At 38.9% G+C, this 22,977-nt stretch overlaps 1 protein-coding gene across 2 annotated transcripts in view; it reads right to left on the bottom strand.

Moving 5' to 3' along the window:
* The window catches only part of Aatf (apoptosis antagonizing transcription factor), a 105,714-nt gene that overhangs the window by 41,970 nt on the left and 40,767 nt on the right, over window positions 1-22,977 (bottom strand). For both annotated transcript variants that reach the window (XM_038328811.1, XM_038328812.1), the window contains exons 5-8: window positions 17,964-18,078; window positions 16,196-16,397; window positions 15,240-15,404; window positions 11,428-11,511 (exon numbers count right to left, since the gene is read on the bottom strand). In XM_038328811.1, coding sequence (XP_038184739.1) covers window positions 11,428-11,511; window positions 15,240-15,404; window positions 16,196-16,397; window positions 17,964-18,078 — 566 coding nt within the window. The remainder of the gene's footprint in view (window positions 1-11,427; window positions 11,512-15,239; window positions 15,405-16,195; window positions 16,398-17,963; window positions 18,079-22,977) is intronic.

Here is a 22,977-nt window from a genome sequence, read left to right as displayed (position 1 = left end):
CAATGTGAAGTCAGTTCTCTCCTTCCACCTTTATATGGTATTCTCACATTTTGTCTGCTGCTGTGATTAACACTGATCAAAATCTCGAGTCAGAAAACAAAGGGTTTGTGAGGAACGTACTTGTACTTCCAGTTAACAAACAGTTCTTCACTGAGGAAGTCAGGGCAGGAACAAGATGCAGTAACCATGGAGGAACACTGCTTGCTGGCTCAATGTCTAGCTCATGCTTATCTCTCTTTTTAATACAGTTTAGGACCACCTGCCTAGGGATAGTATAATCTAAACTGGGCTGAGCCTTACTGTATCAATTAGTGATCAAGATAAGCTGGAGCTATTCAAGGCCAGCCAGAGCTACATAGCAAGAACTTGTTTCAAAAATAAAAACAAAGACATAGAGAGACTGCTAAGTGGTCAGAAGCACCTACTATTCGTACATAAGAGTGAAGTTTCCATGTCTTATGGCTCACAACTGTCTGTAATTCCAGCTCCCAGGGATCTAATGTCCTCTTATGGCTTCCGTGGGCAATGACACTCATGTGTATAGATAGAGCCCCGCCCCCCAATACACACACAAGAATAAAAATAATAAAATCTAGCTGGGTGGTGATGGTGCATGCCTTTAATGTCAGCATTCAGGAAGCAGGAACAGGAGAAGCTCTGTGAATTCAAGGTTAATGTGGTCTACAAAGCAAGTTCCAGAACAGCTAGGACTGTTACACAGTAAAACCCTATCCATTGAAATGCAAATAAATAAATAAATAAATAAATAAATAAATAAATAATAAAATCTTTTAACACACACACACACACACACACACACACACACACACACACACACCACAATAAATGTGAACAGAGGTCTACAGGAAGAGGAGACAGGGTGGAGGAATGGACTTCTTATAACCATAACTAAATTCTGATTGCTTCTCCAAACTCACCACTCTTTTTTCCCATCTCAAGAAATCCTTGTAATTGCAAAGCCCAGAAATCTTAGTCACTTTTGATTAATCTTTTCATATTCCACATAAAATTAATCCATCGGCAAATCCTCAGCTCAGTCTTCAACTTACCTCCACAATCCAAACTCTTTCCCTCCAAAGTCATCCTAGTCTTAAGAAACTATCTATCTCTTGCATGGACTACCACAAGCTTCCTACATAGTCTCTATTTGCTCCCTTGTCCTTTCTATTTTTGTACGTATTTTCAGCATGACCACCAGAGTAACCCTATAAAATATCAATCTTTCATGCTACCCATCTCAGGCTCCTCTCATGGATTCTTGCTCACTCTCATCTGAAGTCTACAAGTGGCCTAGAAGAGCCTGCAGGACCTAGCTCCATCTTTTCCTGTCTACTGTACCCTTGATGTTCCTAGGTTCTGGTGGCCTCCGCCTAAGAGCCTTTTGCACTTGTCACTCTTTCCCTGCAACACTTTCAGACATTGCATGGTTGCTGGTGACTTTCTAAGGCTCTACTCAGACACCACCTTATCCCCTGAAATGCACAAGAAAACCAGCAACCATCACTTTCTGTCTTGCTGCACTTGTGTTTCCCTGCTTCATCCTATCAAAAAAAGAACAGGAGCTTTGTTTTCTTCCAGCCTCCAATAGAACCCTGAGAGAAAGTTCAGAGGAAAAAAATGTTCCATATTTGCAGAACCCGACATAGTAGTAGACTCTAGCACAGGCCACTAATCAACCCTTGAAATGTGGCTGCTGTGACTGAGGAGCTGGATTTTTTTTTATTTTGTTCTATTTTAATAATCAAAACAAACTTGCTTAGCATCAGGTGGCATATGTCTGAAATCCCAGCACTGAGAAGGTTCAGGCAAGAAGATCACGAGTTCAAAAACGGTCAGAGTTACCCAGCAAACTGCTGTCAAACAATCTTTTGGTACACTATAAATCACTGGTTTAATAAAGAAGCTGACTGACTAATAGCTGAACAGGATAGTTAGGCAGGAGAGCCAGACTAGAAGAATGCTAGGAGGAAGAAGGGTGGACTCTGGAGTCACCCGCAAGACACAGAGGATGCAGGAGATGAATGTGCCATGCTTATAAAGGTACCTCAACGCGGCAGAGTGTAAATAAGGAATATGGATTAATTTAACAGGTAAGACCTAGTTAGTAATAAACCTGAGCTACAGGCCAAGCACTTGCAATTAATATTAAGCCTCTGAGTGATTATTTGAGATTGGCTGTGGGACAGGAAAACTCCACCTACAGTAAATTCTAAGGAAACCTATGTTACTGTGCAGAGACTGCACAGTAACAACAAAATCCTTAAGTTTCATTAGATATGGCTACTATTGAAGAGCTTAGAAGAGCTAAAACAGGAATTTCTTAATAAACATACAGTAAATATTCAAATATTTGCTTTCTTACTGACTGAATGAATTAATGGGAAAAAGAAATTTGACAGCATTGTTTTTTATTTTTAAAGATGGGATTGCTATGCAGCTCAAACTAGCCTCAAACTCACAATCTTCCCACTGTAGGCTTTAGAGTGCTGAAATTACAAACATGTGCCACTATTCACAACGTATAGGGTTTTCTTCTCCTTTTTTTTTTAATTACAGAAAACTCCAAACAGCCAAAAGGTAGACAACACCATCATCAATCTGAAGATTACTCTTAAAATCTGGTTTCCAACAATGACTGCATTCTTGAAAATAAAGAATTAATTATTAATTAAATACAGAGTCTTGTTATTTAGCCCTGACTAGCTTGAAAGTTTGCTATGTAGACCAGACTGGTCTTAAGCTCATAAATCTGCCTGACTCTACCTCCTGAATAGTGAGATTAAAGGCAAACCTGGTATTCAGGTCAAAAGAAAATTTTTTTTGAGGCAGGGTCTTCCTGTGTTTCCCAGGCTGCCCTCCAATTACTAGAGAGATCTACCTGCTTCTAATATCATGTGTTGGGGTTAAATGTAGGCACCACTTCACCTAGCTCAAGGCATATTTTGAAAGAGGAGCTACACAACTACACAAAATTAGAGAGAACCTCCCTCTTGTTAGAAAATCCTTGGGAGGGAATTTCAGCAGATTAGCCTCTATAAATCCATCATCTGGCAATAGAATGGCCATAGCTGCATTAAAATGATACATGTGAACCATCACAAGTGTTCTCAAGTAGATTTTCAAATCTGTCCAATCAAAAGGCAGCATAATGCACTACAAAGAAAACCAAGCTGGTGGTGCTGCATGCCTTTAATCCTAGCACTCAGGAGGCAGAGGCAGGTGGATCTCTGTGAGTTTGAGGCCAGCCTTGTCTACAGAGTGAGTTCCAGGACAGGCTCTAAAGCAACAGAGAAACCCTATCTTGAAAAATCAAGCTGGAATTAAGAACACTTGCATTTTAATGTTCTGATTCTATGTGAGGACTGATCTCCCCAGTCACTCCTTGGGGCTAATTATCTTCAAATTTAGATCTACAATGCACACACATTTTGGAAAATATTATTAACCTACCCTTTTCTTTGTTAGAGCATTCTCCCTTTAAGTTACTTTGAAGGAAGAATACATTAAACGGAACTTAGTACCAAGTCAATATGTCTATCTAAGTGAGGGGGTAATTTCCTATTTCTTGAGAAGTACTAAATTCTTCACCTGCACTTACAAAAATATTGCTAGGATCCTATATTTAATTTATATGCAGCCAGTATATATTGACCTTATAACTATAAGCCAAGCAGTTCTGGCCACACATTTGCCTAATAAACTTTCATGGTACCATTTATATTTAAGAAAGTTTCTTCAACAGTTTGAAGCTAATCCTCCTTCTTTCCTGCCTAGTCCAATAAATTTTATTGCTTAAACTTTGTTCTATAGTTTTGCCATTAATGAAAGAAGCAGTGGTATGTAAGTCATACATCTAATACTTTTTAAAACAAAGAACCAAAAAAAAAAAAATAAAGGTGCTAGGTATGGTGATGTACTCCTTTAATCCCAGCACTTGGGAGGCTGAGGTAGAAGGATCTCTGTGAGCTCAAGGCCAGCCTGGTCTCCATAAAGAAATCCAGGCATTCCAAGGTGATGTAGTGAAGCCCTGATCCAGTCATAGACTTTCCCATCATGCTGCAGTTTGGTGAGACTTCTGGACCTGGCATTTAAAATTTGGCTTTGCTGGGTGTGGTGCCACAGGCCTGTAATCATTGTACTTGGAAGGTGAAGGCAGTAGGATTGAGTGTTCAAGGCCAACCTGGGCTACACGAGACTCCAAATCAAGAAAACAAAATTGAAGCCAGTAAAAAGTACCTTTTGTCCTTCTGTTATATAGCAGCCTCCACGATAATGCAAGCTAGTGACCAAAGGCTGGTGCTGATACCATACTTGGCTCTCCATAATGACAATAATAATGACAGCATTATTAATGCTAAGTGTCTAAAGAGACAGTATACAAGCTATCATGTATTGCAAATAAAATTCTTACACACAGGACATAAAATAATCTTGTGATCGTTAGAATTTAATTGGACATTGCTAATTAGTGTTTTTAAAAAACATTATTACTATGTCCCCAAACACAAAATGGTTAGCTCTTTGTTTTACCTTCAGCCATGTCAATTTTCAGATTTATTTTCATGTTCTGTGTACAATAAATTTCATTAGCCTTTTTAGAGACACTATCCAGATCCCACATACAAACATTTAAAAATAAAATTAAAAACAAAAGACTGCTCTTGTAAAAGGCATCTATTCTCCACTAATGTATTGGCAAGAACAAGAAGAGATTCATATCAGACTTCCTAACATGTTAATAACCATTAGTTGGGCCACTGGGAAGTTGCATGCCAACAGTAAGAGGACTGCACTACCATTAACTTCAACGATGGCCTGAAATGCCACTTATTTTCATTTCCATTTAAATGCATACAATTAAAGCAACCACAGCAACTGTCCATATTAAACACTCACTAAGTTAATTAAAGAAAGACCATCTTGTCAGACAACCTATCACTTCTCTACTTCTCAACCCCATCAACTTTTAATAGTTCATCAAATCAGTAATTACTTGCTTATGGAATTATCAAATATCTTGGATACCAGAGGTCTAGCATGCAGCAAGGTCATTTTCTAGACATGTCCTAATGGTAAATAAAAGGAAAAATCTAACTCACCAAAATGATCACTAAAAAAGCAAAGCCTGTTATGCCTTTCTCTAGATATTCCTGGCAATATTCAAATTAACAAGACAAACCAGATCAAAACTAAAAAGAGCTGGAAGCAACATACAAAATCCTAATGAACCCTTAAGAATCTGGATATTGATCTGGCAACATCTAAGTTCAATTAGGGCTTTCTGAACAAAATAACTCACGAGGTGACAAGAAACTAGTCTAAGGTCTAGGATATGAAAAGTCCAGTCACTTTATATAGCTATTGTTAAGGGCAATCACATTACAACACCAAATCTGACAAGGATCAAATAAAAGATGTCTGTCAACCACACATCTACACCAGGAGGCTGGGACATAAACAGTGCCCAGGGAATACTTGTGCCCAAATCATTTAGAATTCAGGCTTACCCAGAATAGCCGGGCAGTGGTGGCACACACCTTTAATCACAGTATTTGAGAGGCAGGGCCAGGTGGATCTCTGTGAGTTCGCAGCCAGCCTGGTCTACAAGAGCTAGTTCCAGAACGGGCTCCAAAAGCTACAGAGAAACCCTGTCTCGAAAAACAAAACAAACAAACAAATAAAGAAACAAAACTCCTCCCCAAAAGAATTCAGGTTCGCCAAGAAAAACTACCCAGATTTAAATAGCAAACAAAAGAAAAACCTTAAGTGGTGGTGATGTACGTAGCACATTAAAAAAAAAAGTCATAAAATAGCAGATAGAATCATGAAAATGAAAAGGAGGTACTAAAAACATTTCTGAATGACCATCTTTCATGTTCACATGATGTTTTGTGAAGTTGTCTTTAAGGATTAGCTCTGACAAGAGACAGACCAAATGCAAACCAGTTCCATTCCAAAGGAAATATGTACTGCTTTCCTGCAGAAGGGACTCACCTTTCATAAAGCCCTCACGCCAGCTACACCACGCCTTCAGCATCTAGCTTCCACACAAACCAGTATCAAAACTATAAAACTAATTTTTTCATTAGAATTAGTAACAGGAGTTCAATAAATCATTTGCCTTCTAAAGAAAAAAATTACTTTCTAACAACATACTATTTCTTCCAGGCCTAAAAAAACAAAATGTATTTATTTACAAACTGAAAACCGTAAAGCTGTAATTTTTTTATGGCTCAAGAATGAAATATTTAAGAAATAAAAGTACATCTAAAGAACAAAATTTGGTCTAGGCAGCCTGGAGATTGAGGCTAATATTGCCATTTGCTGTGTTTTTGTTTTGTTTTGTTTTGTTTTGAAGGAGGCTACTTAACTTTTAAAACTCTTCTTCTAAGTCTTTCAGCTCTAAAACTTCTAAGACCAGGAGCTGGCAAGATGGCTAAGTGGTGAAAGTGCTTGCTACCAAGTCCAACAATCTGAGCTCACACGTGCAAAGCTGTACTCAACCACCTATGTATGTGCACACTCACTCACTCACATATACAAATAGATAAATGAATAAATATAATAAAAGAATCTTTCAAATGGTATGATTAGGCCAGCAAGATGGCTCAGGAAGTAAAGGTGTGTGCCACCAAGCCAAGTGTAATGATCTGAATTTGACCCCTGGGATCCATAGGGCGGGAGGAAAGATGTGACTCGGGCGAGTTGTCCTCTGGCCTCCACATATGGACCATGCGTATACTCGCATAATGCCCACATAGAGACACAAAACAAACAAACAACTGCGATAAAACTGTAAACCACTGGTGAGGCTGAGGCAGGAGGCCCAGAGTTCCAGGCGTCCAGACCAGGGAGGCTGCCTCAAAGGTAGAAAACTCGAGTCAGTGAAATGACTCAGTGTTAGGTAAGGACACTTGTCAAATGTGACGACCTGAGTTCTATCTCTAAGATGCACAAGGTGGAGAGAACTGACTCCTGCAAGTTGTCCACATACGTGTTGTAGTGCACAAGCACACACACACACACACACACACACAAATATAATAAATTAGTATTGCAGTGGTTTCCCCACAGGCTTGGACATTTAAGCACTTGATTTGGTGAGGTTTAGGAGGTATTGTATTGTTAGAGGAAGTATATCACTACAGTAGGTCTTTGAAAGTATACAGCCTTGCTGTGTTTACAGTTTGCTCTGCTCCATGCTTGATATTAAGGATGTGAGAGCTCTTAGCTCCATGTTCCACCTGCCTGCCTGCTGACATGCCTTCCTTACATAAAGGAACCAGAAACCCAAATAAACACTTTCTTCCATAAGCTGCTTTCAGTCAGAGTGTTCTGTCATGGCAATACAGAAAAATAATTAACACAAATATAACAATTTTAAAAAGTAATTTTAAAAAGATAAATAAAATTAGGTTGGCATGGTGACACTTGCCTTCAATCCTAGAACTCAGGAGGCTGAGGAAAAAGGATCTCTGTGAGTTCCAGACCAGCCTGACCTACATAGTGAGCTTAAGAGACCCTGCCTCAATCAAGACAGACAGACAGACAGACAGACAGACAGAAAGAGAGAGAGAAAGAAAGAAAAAATTTATAATGCCACTGAGAGCCCCCATTTTTTATGTATAAATATGCATGAGTGTATAAGTATGTGTGTAGGCATGTTTATACCTGTACCATTATTATTAAATAAAGTAGGCATGCTTTTAAAGATCAAGGGCCATTAAGAAACAAGTAGTGGAAATGAAAGTGGATGTGTGAGCAGGTGTGCGGGGCTGACCCTAGACATCATTCTCAGTAGTTAGGGTATTCACACAGCCTCATAATACCTGAATTAACCAAGTAAGCCTTTAAAACCTTACAATGGAACATTAAAATTCAATGTGACTATAATCTCTTTCTTACAAAACATGGTCCCAAAGAGTTTCGCCTCAAGTATGTTAAAAAGGGGTATGTGTGTGAGAAATGTACTATATTCACCATCTACCTCAACCACATGACCGTATTTTAAAAAGACAAAAGAGGAAAAAAAGAAAAGAAAGAAACTCACAGGCCTGTTGTAACACATTGTACCCCTTCTGAACGTGACACTTAGCTCAGGCTCACTATCCTGACAAATAAGGAAAGCACTTTATGAAGCCAATTTAATTGGGAGGTGACAGAAAACATACAGCCATTTTCTTTAGCCTTATCATTGAATTGGCTTCAGTTCCAATCTCTGGCAAATCCCACTCAACAGAAGAAATTAACCAGGTCAGCAGAACAGGTGCTACGCTGTGTCTGTCAAGGGCCTGGCATCACCACAATTACTTGCACACAATGAAGCAGTAATCTTTACAGATCATCTCTTCCACGCAGCATACTGGGGGGGGGGGGGGGGAACTGAAGGGAGGAGACTTGGGGAGTAAAGGGGCAGTAAGTAGGAGAGGAATAAGAAGAAATGAGAAAAGGCAAGAAAAGAAAATGAATGTGCAGCTGCCTTGCAGCTCAGCAGATGTCAGGATGTGATGTACGAGGCTAGGATAAGCTGTCGTAGCCTGCTGCCAAAGAGTGGTAAGTGATTAAAGCTTGCACAGTTCTAAGCACCATATTTAGAATCTGTGGGGTTTCAAGACTTGCACCCGTGCCTCGCTGTGCCGCCAGATGTTGGCAACTGGTCCAGTTCCTACCGAGTGTGCAAGGATGGCAGCAATTGGTACAGAAGCAAAGCAATCTGGAATGCTTCCGGAGACGCTGTACATTAACAAGTGTCACCCATCATTCACCTTTACAGAAGGCTGAAACAACTCCAATTTGCTGCCACTTCCCTCTTGGGAAACAGCCAAGATAAAGTTGTGCCTGGCAGCCCCATTTGTTTCACTCAGGTGTTTCAGCTGCCTTACTGACCTCTATTAGTTTAAGTTTTAATTTAGATTAACCTCAGCACCCCAATTAACCAGAAAGGGGAAAAGCTAAGATGTGACTAGTCATAACTCTGAAATCAGAATTTATTGAAGTTAAAATTATTAGGATGAAGAACCAATCAAGTAATGCTATTCCTTAAACAGATCTTCAGAATTTAAATAAATAGATAAATAAATAAAAATAAGGGAAAACAAAGAAATAAGGGGGAAATAATCTTCCAGATGCCCCCCCCATCTTGCCAGTGGAACTGATTTCTTCCCAGCAATTTCAGTTTGCCTTCTTTAGACTATTTAACTCACAATGCACCAGTATTCCAGCAATGGACACTTCAATTAATGAAGACTACAACATTTTTTGATTCTCTCCCCTGATCTCACACAATTAGTTAGCATTAATATCCTATATCAAGCACATCTTTAGACTCTCCAGAATGTTACTTGTCCTTCTGACAAATGTGTTTAAGAACAAAGAACAGGAGAAAAGGAAAAGAATCAAGACCCCTGACTGAGGCAGCTGAGGCCAATACTCTCTCCTCAATATACTTTTCACACTCACTTATGGCAATAATTTTAATCAAATATTAAAAATGATGGGGCTGAGGTGGGTGGTGGTGGTGCATGCCTTTAATCCTAGTACTTAGAAGACAGAGGCAGATGGATCTTTGTGAGTTTGAGGTCAGCCTGGTCTACAGAGCAAGTTCCAGGAAAACCAAAGAGAAACCCTGTCTTGGTGGGAGGGAGGGTGAATGGGGCTAGAGAGAGGACTCAGGAAGGCAAGAGTACTCGCTGCTTTTGTAGCAAACTGGGGTTTGATTCCTAACACCCACATCAGACAGTTCAAAACCACCTGTAACTCTAGCTTCATGGGATTGGGGTCCAACACCCTTTTCTGGACACAGGTACTACATGTACACTGAATGTGCACAAATATACAAATAACATATTAAATAAATAAGATTAAAATAAGTCTCTCTTTACATGGCAAGTGAGAGGCTTTTCCAATACAGATCACCTGTTCTTGTTTTACTTATAATTTTCCTAAGAGGTTTCTTACTTCATATTCATATGTGAAGTAAATCTATCATGACTAAAGCTTCAACAAATTGTTGCAAATTCGCTGGGAAAAACTAACTAAACATTTAGTAGAGTAAAGTCTTATCTTGATAAGCAATGGCTCAACAAAAACCAGACATCACTGGTGAGGAGCATCCTCAACTTTCCACTGGGCAAGGAAACATATTTCATTAATAATACAGCTTATCAAGAGATTCAGGAATATAGAAAGTTACTGTAGTCCTTTAGAGTATCTCAAACATTTAGTTCATCTCAACAAGCACCAGTATTACTAAAAAAGAGTATCAGAAAAGCAAATAATGTCAGAAAAATTGGGGAAACTCTCCTGAAGAGACAAGCATTAGGTTGAGAGAATAGGTGGCATACTCCTGTATCTTACTCGGCACATGGGAGATAGAAGCAGACAAACTGCAAGTTCAAGGCTAACACAGTGGGAAGTTGTCTCAAAAAAGCCAAGACAAATAAACAATTACAACAAGAAAATAAAAACCTGAGAACTGGACCATATGTCAATTTTTACTGATTACCTCTTTTAAAATATTAGATAGACAAATGGAAAAATTAACAGTAGATTACATTTTAATATACACTAAACTTATTTAAATACACACAAAAATTACAATAAAGGGGCTGTTTGAAGTGGCTCAATGATTAACAGTATTTACTGTTCTTGGAAAGGACCTGGGGATAAATTCCCAGCACCCACATGGACCGTCTATGTGGGTTCCAAGTTAAGTTCCAAGAGATCTGATACTCTCTCTTCTGGCCTCCTTCGGCACAAAGCACACTCATATTAAACAGACATACAAACAGGAAAATAAAAATAAATTTTTAACATAACGAAAGACTGAATTAGGTCACAGAACCAGAAATGTAACTCAAGAAGCCTAGGATCCCAGTTCTTGCCTAGCTAGCATGTGCAAGCCTGAGTTTGTCTAGCATGCACAAGGTTCTGAGTTTGATGGCTAGTACCTAGAGTGGGAGAAGAAAGGTTTGACTCAACAGCCAGTGTGGCAGGTAAACACATGCAATCCCAACACTCAGGAGTCTTAAGCAGTGCTACCAGTTTGAGGCTGCCTTGGCCTGGTACACAGTGAGACTCTGTCTCAAAAACAAAAATAAACAAAAAGCACCCAGTGGAAGACAAAGAATAAATAACTGACTTAAAGAAACTTAAATTGTTTTACAGATAACTTAGACCAGAGCAGTGTTCACAAAATAGCTGCAGCTATTTTCATCTCAAAAGAAAAACTCAAATCCAAAGAAAACAATCCAGAATGATAACCTTTAAGACAATCTCAAATATAGGAGTTCTAACTCCTTGTTTATTCAAAATGAATCACCTTTCATTCAGAAAATGCTACCAGTGGATTTAAAATGCAAAAATCTGGCTCGTTTTTAACAAAAGAAGAATATACAAAATTCATACCTGGTGGTAAAAGTCATCATCATCAAATATTTCTTCATCCAAGTCCTTCAGGTGAGCATTGGCAGGGACTTGAGGAAGGATCTCCTACATCAGCAGGGAGTAAAAGGGTGTGAATATCAGGAAGTCTGTCACGCTACTCAAAGTACTATTGTCTAAAGGGAAAAAGCACATTTTCCGTAAGATATAAGAACTCTCTCTGTCTGTCTGTCTGTCTGTCTGTCTGTCTGTCTGTCTATCTATCTATCTATCATCTATGGTTTTTCAAGGCAGTTTCTCAGTGTAGCCCTGTCTATCCTGGAACTCCTTCTGTTGACCAGGCTGATCTTGAATGCAAAGAATGCTGTAATTAAAGGTACGGGCCACCAAGCCCAGTTAAAAACTCTTAAATAAATAAACAAATAAATAAATGTTTTTTATATTTTAAAAAAAATCAAGAAAAAACTGAGCATTATAGGAAAACCAGGTCTCAAAAAAAAAAAAAGGGTGGAAAAGGAGGGGTGAAAGATTAACAGGCAGTTCACAGAATAAAGAAGCATAAAAGTAATCATAGCAATGTTTAAGTTCATTCTAACAAAATCCACACAAATTCAAATAAGAAAATACTATTTTTCACCTTTCAGACTGGCAACATCCAGGACTTAGAAAACAGATAGAGGGACTAGAATTAATAGGACTCTTTTGGGAGGCAATTTGGTAACACCTATCACAATTTATTGTATTTTCTTTAACATTTTTACTTCTAAAACTTCATCCATATGCTGGGCAGTGGTGATGCATGCCTTTAATCCCAGCACTTGGGAGGCAGAAGCAGAAGGGTGTCTGTTCGAGACCACCCTGGTCTATGGAGAGAGTTCCAGGACAGGCTCCAAAGTAATATAGAAAAACCCTGTCTCAAACAAACAAACAAAAACAAAACAACAACAAAATCATCAAAACATTCACGCAAATAAACAGAAATATTTAGAAATGTTTCCTATAGTTTGCTTCTAAAACTGGAGACAACAGAAACATCAAGTTTGACTAAGTTATAGCTTACAGTCATACAACAAAATTCTTTTTTTTTCCCAAGACAGAGTTTCTCTGTGTACCCCTGCTATCCTCAAACAACTTCTACAGACCAGACTAAAGGTGTAAGACACTACCTCCCAGCATAGCATACAATGGAATTCTTTACAGAAAGAAAAACATAAGGTAGATTTTCATGCTATGATAAAGTATCTAGAATATATTTTTAAATTATAATGTTTAAATATAGTGACATTTCAGATTTTTTTAAATGCGCATATACCATTTGACTTAATTTTACAAAAGGACCCCTGAGGTGCTGCAATAGGGAGTTAATGGCTGTTCAGGGGAAAAGAGCCATATTTCTCAGTGCCAAGTTGCCCTTACTCAAGTAAATAATCCTTCACCCAATGGTGTAGGCACGCCTAATTAAAAGGAGTGGGCCACAAACAAACAGAAAATGAAAGTAGGAGATTGTCTAGAAGAGGGAAGACTTTGATGGGAGGGGGGAAGGGGTCAGATAGGATAATGGGGGAGAAGATGCTTAAAGTACACACCATCTGTGGGATGTGTGTGTGTGTAATGAAACTATGGGAAAAAAACCAACAACTTTTTTGATAATTTTTAAGGGGTGCTAGAGAGATGGCTTGATGGTTAAGTGCATGCATGCACTATTCTTCCAGAGGACGAAAGTTCAATTCCCAGCACCCACATCAATGGGCTCACAACCATATATAAGTCCAGTTCCAGAGGATCCAGTACCTCTGACCTGCACTCATATGAACATACCCACATAAACACATATACATATTCTAAAAATGAAATAAATATTTAAAAAGAAAAAGAATCACATTTATATTTGTTACATATGTTATATACATAAAGTTTATAGAAAGAATATGATTGGAATTTTCAGAAAAGGAAAAAATTTACATTTCATATGAAATTAAAAAGTATTGAGTATATTTTTTCGGTAATTAAAAAATAAAAATGTGTAACATGGAAGGGGAAAAATTTCAGAGAGTCTTACCCACACACAAAGACTACAAGGAGAGGGAGAATCAGCCTCTCTAGTAATGAGATCCCTTACTGGTTATCCAATATGAATGAAGAGGACATCCCTGAAATCATACAATCATACATACACAAACAACAAAAAAGACTCAGCAGGTATTTTATATCTTCGTGTATATATATATATACATATATGTATGAGTGTGTATATGTATATATGTATGTTTATAAGTATATGTGTAAAAATAATAATCAGAAAAAAAAGGAGGCAGCCAATTTGAGAGTAGGAGGGGTATGGAAGGGGTTGGAAGGAGGAAAAGTAAAGGGGAAAGTAATGTAATTCTACTATTTTTATCTTATTTATTTTTATTTCATGTATGTTCATGTTTTACCTGCATGCAAATCTGTGTGACATTGTCAGATCACCTGAAACTGGAGTTACAGGCCATTATGAGCTGCCATGTGGACACTGGGAATTGAACTGGGTCCTCTAGAAGAACAGCCAGTGCTCTTAACTGCTAAGCCAGCTCTCCAGCCTCCTAACAGTTTTTTAAAAGAGATCTATAAACATATAAACATAAAAAAACATAAACTATAAAATTAAAATGTGGTGGGGCTGGAGAGATGGCTCAGAGGTTAAGACACTGACTGCTCTTCCAGAGGTCCTGAGTTCAATTCCCAGCAACCACATGGTGGCTTGCAGCCATCTCTGGTGAGATCTGGTGCCCTCTTCTGGCATGCAAACATACATGGAAGGAATGTTGTGTACATAATAAATAAATAAATCTTTAAAAAAAATTAAAATGTGGTGGCCTTAAGAGATTGCTCAGTGGTTGAGAGCACTTGCTATTCTTACAGAGGACCCAGGTTCAGTTCCCAGCACCCATATGATGGCTAACAACTATGCATTAACTCCAGTTCCAGAGGATCCAATATCTTCTTCTTGCCTCCACAGACACTGGATGCTCACAATGTGTGCATAGCCATACATGGAGGTAAAACACTCATACACAAACGAACAAAAACAAACCAGGGGTTGTGTTACAAGCCTTTAATCCCAGCACTTAGGAAGTAGAAACAGGCAGATTTCTTTGAGTTCAAGGCCAGCCTGGTCTACAGAATGAGTTCCAAGGGAGTCAAAACTATGTAGAGAGATTCTGTCTCAAAATATCCCCCTCAGCTGAGCGACGGTGACAGGCACCTTTAAACCCAGCACTAGGGAGGCAGAGGCAAGAACATCTCTGTAAATTTGAGGTCATCCTGATCTACAAAGCAAGTTCCAGGACAGCCAGAGCTGGTACACAGAGAAACCCTGTCTCAAAAAAATAAACAAAACATAACAAAAAATTCCCTCAAATAAATATTTCCTTTTGAACAAAGGAATTTTAATATTCCATTTTCAGATCATGCTCTAGAGTACCAAAGGCAAACATTAAACAAATGTCCATGTTGCCATTTCTACACAATAACTTTGAAACTTAATCTTAAGGTCTAGGATATAGGACAGTAGTAGAGGATTTGCACAGCATGTGAACCCCTGGGTTTGATCACCGGATCACAGAAACAACCACAACCAACCAAATCCCCTAAATCTTAAAACCTGGATTTTAAACAATTATCCTGCCAAACTCCTATATCAAATGCAAAATCAAGAGATTTATAAGTCCTCATGCTAACAATCCAGCAGAACAGTGATGTTTCTTTTCTCACTAACTTCTCACAAGAGTCGATTCCACATTTAACTAAGCCACCAGAGACTGTTCCCATTAGCTCATGTGTCCCAGAGTTCTTACCGGTTCTCCTGGCAAACTCTCTGCTACAGGTGCAGGGGCTGGTTCAGGTTTGCCAAGCACTTGGTAGACAGAGCGCTTGGTTTGTGTTCTTCGAAGCAATCTTTCTTTGTCCATCAGAATGTGATCAATCTGAGTCAATATGGAACGTTCAAAGGCACCGAAACCCTGCAATAAAATTAACCAGTGTCAAGTAAGGGAGCAATGCTGGCTTCTTTTTCTGTGTCCGGAGGGTTTTCTGTTAAAGGCTGAGTATGTCAGTAGCTATATCTATTCTCAGAAAAATCTTCAGTCATCATTTTCTTCTGCTCCCTCAATAATGTTTTCAAATCTGCTTAAAGTATTTCATACTTTCAGCACCTGAACCAGGCTTCCTTTCCATGATAAAACATTCTAATAAAGCTAAAATCAAATGGTACAACCGTTAGTACTAGAAGCAGTTCAATGAATCTGAGAACAGAAATAATTGCTTATTATTACACCATATAAATAAACTGCATTTCCTATTTCTCACAAATGCTTCAGTTGCTTTTCACACACACACACACACACACACACACACAGACAGAGTGGTGGTTTGAACAGGTATGGCCCCCATAGAATCATGTGTTTGAATGCTAGGATCATGAGCGGCACTATTGGGAGGTGTGGCCTTGTTAGAATGGGTGTGGCCTTGTTGGAGGAAGTGTGTCACTGTTGGGGTGGGCTTTGAGGTCTCATGCTCAAACTATGCCCACTGTGGGCCACAGTTGCTTCTGGTACCTGCAGATCAAGATGTAAAACTCTCAGTTCTTTTCCAATTCCGTTGTCTGCCTGCACACTACCATGCTTCTCACAATGATGATAATGGACTAAGCCTCTGAACTGAAGTCAGCCCCAATTAAATGTTTTCCTTTGTAAGAGTTGCTGTGGTCATGGTGTCTCTTCACAGCAATAGAAACCCTAAGACATACACATACCTTGCCCAGTTTCCCAGAAGCAAGCTTGGTTTTATCATGCCACTTCTGCAGTGTACGGTTCCTGTAGACTGTAAAGTCGGCAAAGCGTTTTGCCATGAAGCTGGGATAGTTCTCCATTTCTAGCTTCCTCTTTGGTGGGCCCTTTCTTTGCTTCTTCTTCTTCTCTTCTACTAGCTCATCATCTTCACTAGAAATCTCCTCACTAAAAACCAGTAAGAACATTAAGTCCAATGTAAACATTACTTAAGTAACAGATTAGGTTCATGTCAAGTATTTAGACCCTACCCATTATAACTATACTATATCAACAAGATGAGAATGATTTTTCTTGTATGTTTGAGAAGAATGTTCCTGGTGCTAGAGAGATGGCTCAGGGCTGGAGAGATGGCTGAGAGGTTAAGAGCACTGACTGCTCTTCCAGAGATCCTGAGTTCAATTCCCAGCAACCACATGGTGGCTCATAGTCATCTGTAATGAAATCTGGTGCTCTCTTCTGAAGGAATGTTGTATATAAAATAAATAAATCTTTAAAAAGAAAAAGAGCTGGCTCAGTGGTTAAGAGCACTGGTTGCCCTTCCATAGAAACTGAGTTTGATCCACAGCATCACATGATGGCTTACAACTGTCTAATTTCAGTTCCAGGGAAATAAAACACCCTCTTCTGGCCCCCAAAGGCACTGCTTATACATGGTGCACAAACATACATGCAGGCAAAACACCTATACACATAAAATAAAAATAAAGATTAAATTTTTTTAAAGTTCATAAGGACAATCAAAGACTCACAGAAATTTTCAAATGAAATCAAAAGCACTTGGGTTTCAAATTTTTTAAATGTAAGCACATCATAAAAAGAAATGAGGTTGTAAAAACATTACTTGAAATGTATATGAAGCAGGCACATACAGGAGAAACATTAAAACTTTAAAAATTAAACACATACATTTCTGTGACCTTAAATCCCCAAATCAATAAGAGAAACATATTTCCATAACCAACTGCTAAGAAGAGGTGAATAATAATTGAACCAAGTGAAGAGAAGCTGCATGTGAAAAAAAATTAGCACTAACTTGAAATATAGATCAAAAACAGCAGAGGAAGTTCACATTCCAAACAAGGGCATGGTTTCACTCTTGTCATTACTTCCTAAGCAACTATCTTCCTAGTATTTACGCTTTGTAATTGGTATTAAAAGCAATTCAGGGATGATAAAGTTCACAGAAGGAGGTACACAGAACTCAACATCTGTGGATATGGGTTTCCATGACAGGTTTCAGAACCATTCCCCTTGGCTACAGAGGGACAACTCCACACGTGATGAAAACCACCATAAAATATACTTTAGCTTCCTTCTACTTAGCCAGCTGCACTCACTGTACTACACTAGTTCCAACACAGACAGTGCTCAAGGACATGGCTATACCTAAGTTCATGGCATAGGCACAAAATATTTCAGAACATTAATTAAGCATTAATATTCAAAATATGATTTTAACCTACTAATTATTCTAGAAAAGAGAAGGCAAGTGTATTGCCTAAGGCTACAAAGATAAGCAGGTACAACAAAGTTAGAACAAGCAGTCTAATCTCTATCTTCCTGTTCTTTGTTCTCACCACCAGTTAAATACAAAAGTGGCTCTACTTCAATTATTATAAAACTTCCTATCTACCTGTATGAGAAGGACAAGGCTTTCTTTTTCACAGAGGATAGGAATCTGTCCAAACAAAAAGACAAATAAGTAAGCCTATGGTTCTGCTTCCTCCTTACCTCTCCGTCTGGGGTTTCACCCCATTTACTAGACATCTAGTGTCTGGGTACTGGAAAAGCAGCTCTTCCTGAAGATCCACCAATGACCTTAACAATGCTTTAAGTGCTTTGTGACCTGGGATAGAAATAAAGCACAGAGAGGCGATAGTCATTTACAACTCTCTACAATGGCGGGTGACTGTCATTCACTGTCTCTTGAGTAGCTCTGGCTGGAAGAGTGCAGAGACAGAGTCAGGAGACAGTCAGTACTCTCCATGGAAATCATTGCAGTGCCTGTCTCACATGGTAGTAAGGAACAAGCAAGATAGCATGTGGGGGGTGCTTAGAAATGTGTCTGCAGATAGAAAAAATTCAGTGGCCAGGTCTTTTTTAAAATTTATTTATTTTAAATTTATTTTATGTGCACTGGTGTGAAGGTGTCAGATTCCCTGGACTGGAGTTACAGACAGTTGTGAGCTACCATGCGGGTGCTGGAAATTGAACACAAATCCTCTTAACCACTGAGCTATTTCTCCAGCCCAGTGGTCAGTTCTTAAAGTCATTAAGTTTCACAAATTCCTTGCCTGTTATCATAACTAATACAATTTTCCCTTAATACTAAGTTCCTTGGGTATATCCTACAGGCTACCCACAGATCTCTTGGATGATGCCTTTGTCAGCAATTCCTTAAAAATGTTATTGTCTGAAGAATACAATTCAATTCTCTCCCCAACCAGATCTCACCTGCCTCTGAACTGAGCTGCAAATCTGTCTCTCAATCTCCAAACATATCCTACAGAAAGTGTTCATATACAAAATCCAAGTTACGGGGTTAGAGACATGGCTCAGTGGGTAAAGCATTTGCTGTGTAAGTATGAGGACCAGGGTTCAGATTTTCAAACTTAGGTAAATGCCAGCCAGGCAAGCATGGTTCCCCACTAGGAATCCTAGCTCTTGAAAAGCTGAGATGGCAACCCAGAACAAGCTGGCTAACTAGACTAGCCAAAAGAGCAAGCTCAAGGCTTAAAGGAGAGTCTGTAACTCTAGTGAATAATGTAGAGAACAACTAAATGTACCCATACACGAGACATGTATACACACATGAATGCATACCGCACAAAAACAAAAAACAAAGCAAAATCAACCAAAAAAAAATCCAAATTAATAATTTCCAACTTTCAGTACTGAAATGTATATTAATTTATACATGGACAGAATTTGGGAGGCTCAGGCACCAGACCATTTGGGGTTACACAGCAAAGATCATGCAGGGGGAATGGGTTTACTCATAGAGACAATATTCTCACTTGGTTCTTACATCCATCAGGATGCATCTGTAATAGTAGTTAGTCAGGATTAGGTATACAATTTATAATTAAGAACTCAAAAAAATTGGGGACTGTGACTCACTTGGCAGACTGACTGCCTAGCATTCATAAAGGCCCTGAGTTTGATATTCAGTACCATCATTAACTAGGCATGGAAGTCCATCTATAATCCCAGTACTCAGGAGGTGGAGCAACAGGATCAGGCGTTCCAAGTCATTCTCTATACTACAAAGGGAAGTGAGCCTGGGCTAAAAACCAAAACATTAAAAACTGGATCTCTAGTGTCATGGTTTCAGATATCTTTATTCTCAGTATTAGGGAGGCAGAGGCAGGTGAGTCTCTGTGAATGTGAGGCTAGCCTGATCTACACAGTGAATCCCAGGATAGTCAGGGCTACAACCCCAGATCCCTGAAATCCTGCCTTCTATATTAGAATAACCCTACTAAAGAGTTCACCAAGTATTGATAATCAATGTTTATTTGTTGAGAGCACCCAGATTTATCTGATAATCAAATTCCCACATCTTCAGTAACTGCCAGACAATCTCTGCCTTAATACCCTACCACAATCCAAACCTGCCATCTCAGAAATAGAACTTCCATCTAATATTTTCCTCTTCACTGTATTTTTCTGCACTGTTTCCACAGACCATTGACATTTAGATGCCTGTAACTCAATACACATAATTGGCTATGAATTCCCTTACTTCCCATTCATATTATCACTGATAATTGCTCATCTTTGGCCATAGTTCAATCACTTCTTTTCTATTTTTCAAGCTATAATTGCATAAGCATCTCTATTTTCATTCAACAACCTCTGTATTTACTCCATGCTAACTTCAACATACACAAACTTTTACTAAGTGATTTAAAAAAAAAAGTCTTATTCTGTTTCTTTCTGGTCTCCCTCTCCCCACCCAGCATGGGCAGCCTTTTTAAATTTTCTATCCTAGCCAATTCATCGATGGGGTACCACCAACACATGTTAAACAATAGTTCCATCCATGATGTCATTCTATTTTAGCATAAGGCTAAGAGGCTAAGCAACCTGGAAAAAAGCCTTCCCAGACTAGCCAGAAGGAACTCCATGACCCAAAACAACTTTACATGTCTTTAAAGTATCTGCATATAAAACAATATAACTATAATTTCCTTATTCAAATGATATTCCTGATCATATCTTTTATGATTTCTGTAACACTTAACACATTCATAATCAGTGTATATCCATGCCACTTGAAAGGACTTACAAATTATTACGTACTTCCTAAAAAAAAAAATCCCAAATGCCTAGAACAGGATTATCAACTGTTTACGTTCTATCTCTAGAAACAAAATAAAACAAAAGTTTTCCACCATAGAGATGAACAAAAATAAAACAGAGCCAGAAATGGTAGCTCATAAACTCAGACCACCCAGGAGGATGAGGCAGGAGGATCACAAGTCAAGACTGACCTGCAAGCACAGCAAGCTAGTTCATAAAAAGAAGCAGATGGACTCTTGTTCAAAGCCATTTTTCTGTAAGTCAGCTTTTGGAAATGGGAAGAGACAAAATGAATAAAATAAAGCAAATTCTACTACAAATGAACAGTAGAATAAAGAAGGATAAAGATAATAATTGTAAAGGCAAAAATACTTTACTAAGAAAACATTCAAAAAGGAGCCCATGAAAACACAGAGGGTAGGGAAATTATATCACACTTTGTCACTGTTTTACCCTATTTCCTAGAAACAAGTACAGGTTTGGTTTTATTGTTTTTCTAGGATAATGCACATGTGTGCATGCTCATGCAATCATGGAAGTGTGTTTTGATTTTTCCTGTGTCTAGGGTCTCACATGCTGCTAGGCAAGTGAGCTGCATCCTTAACCCAAACAGTTAATCTGTAAAAGAGAAATCCTGTTTTCTAAAGTGAAACTACAAATCCATTCTGTTTCTGAAAAACTGATTCAGTTGAAATCATTAATTTTGCAGGTAAATGGGTAGAACTAGAAAAGATCATATTGATTGAGGTAGCCCACACCCAGAAGAGAATTGTTGCATGGTCTCACTCATCAGAGGCTCTTAGCTCCAAACCTTTAGATATGAGTATACATCCTGAAATAACAGCAAAAAAAAATCAAGAAAGTTAAAAAGGGACCATTGCCAGGATGCGGGGGGGGGGGGGGGAGATGATAGAAAGGAAAGTACCAGGGTACAAATCAGAGGAATGGGAACAAAGTGGGGGCCCAAATGAAAGAGGGGAGAGGGAGATAAATACAGAAGGAAGGAAGAAGGAGGGCAAAATCATAGTAAAGATGCCTGATAAAGTCATAAGAAATCATACTATCTACCTAAGGGGAGAGAGGGAGAGAGAGAGAGAGAGAGAGAGAGAGAGTGAGTATTGTAATGTAGCTCCGTTGGTAGCATGCTTGCCTACCATACATAAGGCCCTATGTTTGATAACCAGTACCACATAGACTGGGCATGGTGGACGCACCTGTAGTCCCACACTTAGGAGGTAGCAGCAGGAGGATCAGAAGGTCAAGGCCATTCTCAGTCGTATAAGGGATTTTAAGGCCAGCCAGGGATAGAAACCTTGTCTCTAGGGGAAAATGGTAAACTTGCTGCTATGCTGTATATTCTTTAACATAATGGAAGGTAAAAAAGAAGAAAGAAGTACCTCTTCTCCACTAAAACACCAGTGATGGAAGAAACTATAGGGGCTGGAAAGACGGCCCACCAGTTAAGAGCACTTGTTACCTATGTAGAGTTCAGTTCCCAACACACACATGATGGCTTACACAATCAGTAATTCCAGTTCCAGGAGATCCAATGCTTTTTTCTGATCTCTACAGATACCAGGCACATAGTGATGCACATGCATGCATGCAGGCAAAATACTCATACACATATTTTTAAAAAATTAGTTAATATAAAAGTACTTTTAAAAGAAAGAAGCTATAAAACAGTGTGTGCCATAGCTGCTTGCCAATTGGCAAGTAACAGTTCAACTCCAACATGTGGTATAACCAAGAACCATGAAGGGATCCGATGAAAGACAACTTTTTCTTTTCTTTTTATGGTTTTTCGAGACAGAGTTTCTCTGTTTAGCCCTGGTTGTCCTAGAACTGTCTGTAGACCAGGCTAGCCTCAAACTCAGAGATCCACCTCCTTTTGCCTCCCAAATACTGGGATTAAAGGGGTGCACTGCTACTGCCCAGTGAAAGACTACAACCTCTTTTTTTTTTTTTTTTTTTTTGGCTTTTTGAGATAAGGTTTCTCTGTAACTCTGGAGCCTGTAATTCACTCTGTAGACTAGGCTGGCCTTGAACTCACCAAGATCCACCTGCCTATGCTGGGATAAAAGGCATGCACCACAACTGCCTGGGTTAGGACGGCAATTTTTAATGGCTACTCTCAAGCACTCTTTTTTTAATTATTTATTTTTATGTGCATCAGTTTTGCCTGCATGTATGTCTGTGTGAAGGTATTGGATCCTAGAGTTACAGACAATTGTGAGCTGCCATGTGGGTGCTTAGAACTGAACCTGGATCTTCAGGAAGAGCAAGCATCTTAACCGCTCTTAACCGCTGAGCCATCTCTCCAGGCCTCTCAAGCACTTTTTATTTTGTTCCAGCTGGTATTTGTTTTAATCCATTGCAGATCCATTCAACAGCTTTATCACTCTAACAAGACAACAGAGAGCCAGCATCAGCAAATCCA

This window comes from Arvicola amphibius, chromosome 4, assembly GCF_903992535.2.
Source record: "Arvicola amphibius chromosome 4, mArvAmp1.2, whole genome shotgun sequence".
NCBI lineage: Eukaryota > Metazoa > Chordata > Mammalia > Rodentia > Cricetidae > Arvicola > Arvicola amphibius.
The sequence above is the reverse complement of the archived record's forward strand: the minus strand, read 5'-3'. Positions and strand labels throughout refer to the sequence as shown.